The sequence below is a fragment of the Nothobranchius furzeri genome, chromosome 17 (genome assembly GCF_043380555.1).
Source record: "Nothobranchius furzeri strain GRZ-AD chromosome 17, NfurGRZ-RIMD1, whole genome shotgun sequence".
NCBI classification, from domain to species: Eukaryota; Metazoa; Chordata; class Actinopteri; order Cyprinodontiformes; family Nothobranchiidae; genus Nothobranchius; species Nothobranchius furzeri.
The window spans coordinates 21,437,287-21,443,286 of record NC_091757.1 but is presented as its reverse complement, the minus strand read 5'-3'; the positions used below and the strand labels follow the sequence as shown (position 1 = coordinate 21,443,286).

Sequence of the window (6,000 nt, the reverse complement as noted above, 5' to 3'; positions counted from 1 at the left end):
TGTATAGTTTTAAAATGAACCTCTCTACATTTTAGGGGAATTGGAAATTTTAAGCAACTCGTCTGAATAATAGATATTTCAGCTTTATTATAATCTCTACAGATTAATGAGCTCTGCTATACCAGGATACAGAGTTCTGACCAAATACGGCCTTAAAAATGTATGATTGCATTTCTCATTTACTAGGTCTATACTGTCTAATTTAGCTTTATGTAAATTTGGAGTTTGTATGTTTAAATTGTTTTTATTGATAGGATCAGAACCATTGGGATATTTTGTGTAAACGTCACTAGAACAGGTCAAATTATATTTATGAGTTAAAATCATCCAAATCAAGTATATTACCCATACCATCCATCAAATGCACAACAGACCAAAATGATTTTGTCATCCACTCTTGTACAAACATAGATTTACCCCTGCTCACCCTGTTGGTCCTCAGTGGGACGTTGTGTGGACTGAAATTATGTTTAAACATCATCTGCCAGTTTAAAAGAAGCGGTTTATGAAACTTTGAGAGTTTTACAGGCAGTTTAGATATTTCAGAATCAGACCAATAAAAGGTCAATACCTCCGACTTTACTGAACACAAAAGAAGGTAAGGCGAGCCAAATATCCTCACCATTTTTTAAGAAAGATTTCAGCCAATTAATCTTCAACATCCCGTTCATAATCTTAAAGTAATAGCCCTTACACCCCCATCTTTGTAGTCCTTTACTAAGTCTACATTTCTGATGTAGGGATGTTTATTTCTTCACATGAAATGAAAATTATTTCTATTAATTTCTTTCATAATTCTAGCTGGGATGGGTAGGGAGTATGCTGGATAGATTAGTCTGGATAATGATTCATTTTTAGTTAACATTGTTCTATCAAATACTGTTAGGTCCCTTTGTAACCAATTATTTAAAATAATTTAGCCCTTATCAATGGGATCTAGAATATTCTTTTTTTCCACTAATTTCTACACATTTAGTTATCCAGATTCCTAAATATTTAATCTCACTTTTTACAGGCATACCATACAGTGAAGAGTCAGAATGGCTGTGGATAATCATTGGTCCACATTTACGTGCAAACCAGAAGCTTGTGAGAAAGGCTTAATTGTATTTAAAGCTAATTTGTTCTTATTTTTTAGAAAAAGAGTCGTATCACCAGCTAGCTGACTAATAATTAATTTGTGGTTGTTTATGTCTAATCCTTTAATATTTGAATTTAAAACAGTTACAGCACAGTGGCTATAATAAGTAACCAGAGTGAGATGCTGCAGCCCTGTCTGATTCCTCTTTCTACCTGGAATCTGGAGCATTTACCTTCTGGAAGGGAAACACAACTATTAATATTGTGATGTAACATCGCAATCACATCAATGAAAGGTTTCCATAACCCAAGGTGTTTGAGAGATTGAATAATAAAGTCATGTTCGATGGAATCAAAGGCTTTGTGGAAGTCCAGAAACATCATATAACCATCATCTTTAATTAGGTAAATGTCATCTGAAAGGTCCAGAACCAAGTGGATATTATTATGGATCGACCTTCCTTTCACAAATCCTGATTGTGTTGGGCTAATTATTTCTGAGATACCAGTTTTTAATCTAGTTGCTAAAGCTTTAGTAAAATCCTAGTCTGTATTTAGAAGGATAATAGGTCTCAGATTATTTAATACTCTTTTATCTTTCCCAAGTTTCGGGAATCAACGTTATTAACCCTTATTTCAACGTCCCATCAGCTCCTTTTGACTTATGCATACCAATAACGCCTGGAATGCGGAAGTGACAGAGTCTGCTCTACACCAACAGGTGGCGCTAATGGGATTCTCACGTCACTGCCATCAGACTCCAACGAAGAAGAAGAAGAAGAAGAAGAAGAAGAAGAAGAAGAAGAAGCTGCGTCCACCAGCGCGATGGTTTCTGTACAGGTCAGTCATTTCGCAGCAAGGAAACTTAACATGATGATGGCGGCGCGGCAAAGCAGAGTCGTTTGCTACCAGGTAACCTTCTAAAGTGAAAGTCAGGATGAAGTAAACACGCAAGAAGACGGTGACCTGATTTGAATTCCTTGCAGCTCCGGAGGTTGTTTCGCCTTCAGCAGGCTGGAGTCCCCCGCTGCCCGCCCGCCGCCGCTCAGGTCAGTGCTGCTGTCCGGGTACTTATTTAAGCGAAACACCTGTACCCCTGGGCGCTAGGAGGGGCTGTTAGCTTAGCATGGCTGCATAAAAACTAAACCTCTACAAACACCGTGTATAGATGAGTATTTCAGGTAAAACAGAAGAGATGGATGTCTTGTGTGTGTGAGGGTTTCTGCTATAAACCACATCATAAACAAGATGGCTGACACGTCAACAAACAGAAGTCAAAGGGCTTTATGCTGGATCCACATTCACTCATGGGTCATCTCCTTTCTCTGTCAGTCTGATGGGAGGAGGCCTGATGGTCGTTGGAGCAGAAACCTTCACCTCACACCCAGGAGCCCGGGGAACCCCACCCACGTCCAGATAAGGTAACCATCTCTGTGCTCCGGGGTCTTCTGCATGGTCGGAATAAATCAGCTGACGTTGGGTCCTTCTCTGACAGAAACCTGTCAGAAGCGACCTATGAGAAGCTGGCGGACGAGACTTTGGAAGGTCTGGCAGAATACTTTGAAGACCTGGCAGACGAAGATTTTACAGGAGCAGAATACGACGTGGTCTTCTCAGTAAGTTTTCCTGCTCACGTCAGACCACTTCCACCTGCTGCTGGCTACATTCACCCTGATATGGTAATACTACAACTAGGGCTGAAACGAATCCTCGAGTACCTCGAATAATTTGAGTACAAAAAATCCTCGAGTCAAATTCTCTGCCTCGAAGCTTCGTTTAATTCATGTTTAATTAATTCATGGCTATGCAATCACCCAGAGTCGTGTTTCACCCGGACCGAAATAAGTGACGCACATACACACTGCACTGAATGCACACGTGAGTAGCGAACGCAACTTAACTTTCTCTTAAGTCATGGCGGACAACGTGGACCCCGGTGGAGTGAGAAAAAGACAGAAAATGTCAAAGATGTGGGACCATTTTTCACGTCGTAAGGCGGAAAACGTAGTCCAGTGTAAATACTGTAAAATGGATTTAGCCTACCACAACAACATATTCCTCAATGCTGCAACCTGACCAGGAAACATCCACATGTAAATGTCCCTTCTGCAAGCGGACTCGGAGCCTCTACAAGATAATGCATTTTAGCCTGTATTTCTATATATTCTGCTGACACTGTGCGACTTTTTCATTTGTAGCGCTCAGTTTCAGCTCACACCGTACGTCTGCTAGCAACACGTTGGTCTTAAAATGTGCTAAAAATAGCAGTTTTTACAACACGTCGGACTTTTTACTGTGTTGTTGTTGATGTCCGTTGTCCCTCAGGATCGCTGCAGGAGGACACCGGTATTTATGAGTGGCGGAGGAAAATGAAAGGAAGTAAATAAATGTTTTGTGATCAGTATAATTTGACATAACCACGGCAAACATGCTTTCTCGACAATCCTTGTTAGTGTGAGACAAAAAAAAGTGTAGAAATTAAAACAGACGTGTGTTAATAGGGAAACAGCTGGCGAGCCATGTTTGCACATGCGCCGTGAGCGGTTCTGGTGCTGTTTGGGCCGCAGCCGCTCGCATTTGTTTACTGTGAAGTAAAGTTGAAGTGCTGAAGTTTTGAAAACTAATTTTGAATAAAACTTGAAGAATAACTGGCAATTGCTTTCTCATTTCAAGAGGTCTTTCATATTTTATAACATGCTATTTGATATAATGGTTTACAAACGCAAAAGAGTCATTTATTAGAGTACTCAGTTAATCGATAAAATATTCGATAGAGTACTCGATTACAAAAATATTCGATAACTGCATTCCTAACTACAACTTTCAAAAAGTTAGCCTTTGATATCTTGTGTGTGTGTTAGAGCCCTGCACTGAAGCCCTCGGGTCTGCCCGGCCTGAGGGCCGTCGGGCCAACGACTGTGTAATTACCTCGGACACAGGCCGGGCCGGGCGCCTTTATTTTTAATCAAATTCATAAAAAAAAATTGAAACACTTAAACCAGGGGTCGGCAACCTGTTCCCATCAAAGAGCCATTATTACCCGTTTCCCACAGTAAAGAAAACACCGCAGCAGCCGCGGCGTTGTGGGCGGGGCCTACCCTCAGACAGCAGAGCGCTGCTCACAACAGGTGACAGCAGCCGGTACCGGTCGCTCATGTACGTCAAAGCTATCTTTCATAAGAAGATATTCAATAAAATGATTTATACAAAGTGGATCCAGAAGTTGTAGCCCGTCTCTGCCGACAATATTTAGATATTTTTCACCCTGTTGGTGGTTTTACTGAGCAGGCGCCACTTTTGTCATACGTTTCTTTTTAAAACATGTTTAGACTGTTCAGAATACAAATCCAGGCTCTGTCACGTTTGATTGTTGTAATTAAACTTTGTAGGTGGGGGAGGTCAGAAAAGGATCCGATCATTTTGTTTTTCCCTCATTTACAGTGACGGAGATAACGGCGCAGTGCGCCTGGCTCTGGTGTCAATCAAGTGAAATTATATCTCTTTGCAACAATTTTCACAAGAAAACAGAACAGTTAAAAGCAGGGCTTGTGTTGACCGGACAATTCCCGTGTTTGGCCGTTTATTTTGACAGAGAAAGAATCGAAAGAATTACCCCGACACATGCAGACGAACTGACATTTTATTCCACTTAAATCGCAGATGTCGCTAAATCACTCAAGAAAAGATTCCCATCTGAACATCTGAGCTGGACACTGCTCAGCGCAGCTTAATTGTTTTTAAAACAAGAAGCAGAAAGTACAGTAAAGAAATCAGCCGTAACCGATCACTGCACAAGCATTCTCCGGTGAGTGCTCCACAGTAGGGCTGCAAATTACATTGCATTGCATCGTCACTGTGATATCGGTATGTGCAATATGCATATTGCAAAGAACAGAACCAACTGCAATGAATGGTCCGCTCAAATGTTTGCAACACATAATGCATTTTGTCAAACGGATGCATAACGTTTTTGACTAATCAAATGGAGCTTTTCACCAAATTGGCCAATCAGTTGGGTTCTTATTGGTTAGATGCCAGCCCCCCAGTCAGGGGTTGGTAATCTTTTCCCATTAAAGAGCCAGTATTACTCGTGGGTGGGGCCTACCTCACGGGAGACTGGGTTGGACCTGTCTACCGGACCCTCCGACCGCACCAGCAGGAAAGAGGAGTTAAGTGTCGTGCCCGAGGACCCAACAGCGGCAGAATGAGCGGGGCTCCAACCTGCAACCTTCCGATCACAAGGCAGGCACTGAACTCCTGTGCCACTGTGACTGGGATGGTACAAATGTGACTTCAACTTTCTCCTGAACAGGTTTACCTTGGTCTTCAGAATTTCTCGGTACACTAACGGGTGTCCACAGTTAGAGGGAGCTTCGTCTTTAAGACTTGAAAGATACTGATGTCAGTTGCTGTTTGGCTCATGGGCACTAAAGACAACAATAAAGCCCTCCACTTAGCCCGTCCACTGTCCAGTTCTGGGACACAGCAGGTGGAAAGTCTAGTTGAGGTGTGAGCTGAGGTGGGGGGTAAACTTGTGTGTTGGTGTTTCTGTACAGAGTGGTGTTCTGACTATCAAGGTGGGCGGGGTCCATGGGACCTATGTCATCAACAAGCAGACACCCAACAGACAGATCTGGCTGTCTTCTCCCACCAGGTAAGAGTGGAGAGTACTGATGTCGATCACGTGGTTTGAGAGCCGGATCGGGCGTTACGTCCCGATCCGGACTGGTATACAGGGTTCAAATGAACAGAAAAAGGGTTCCCACGCGTCCTGGAAAACCTGGAAAATGATTGTCCAATTTTCCAGTCATGGAAAACACATGGAAAATGGGGGGAATGGCAAAATGTCCTGGAAATTTTTGAGTTGTCCTGGAAAATAATTTTCCCTCCTTGTGGATAAACAAACGGATTATTGGGCAA

At 42.4% G+C, this 6,000-nt stretch overlaps 1 protein-coding gene across 2 annotated transcripts in view; it reads left to right on the top strand.

The window, feature by feature from the left end:
• The first annotated feature begins 1,837 nt into the window (after positions 1 to 1,837).
• ppm1f (protein phosphatase, Mg2+/Mn2+ dependent, 1F) overlaps positions 1,838 to 6,000 on the top strand; it is a 123,512-nt gene continuing 119,349 nt past the window's right edge. Inside the window, exons 1-5 of one of the 2 annotated variants that reach the window (XM_054734299.2) lie at positions 1,838 to 1,992; positions 2,067 to 2,129; positions 2,413 to 2,501; positions 2,576 to 2,696; positions 5,637 to 5,734. In XM_054734299.2, the coding sequence (XP_054590274.1) occupies positions 1,906 to 1,992; positions 2,067 to 2,129; positions 2,413 to 2,501; positions 2,576 to 2,696; positions 5,637 to 5,734 (458 nt within the window). In that variant the 5' untranslated portion in view covers positions 1,838 to 1,905. The remainder of the gene's footprint in view (positions 1,993 to 2,066; positions 2,130 to 2,412; positions 2,502 to 2,575; positions 2,697 to 5,636; positions 5,735 to 6,000) is intronic. The other variant, XM_015975693.2, reaches the window with a different exon arrangement.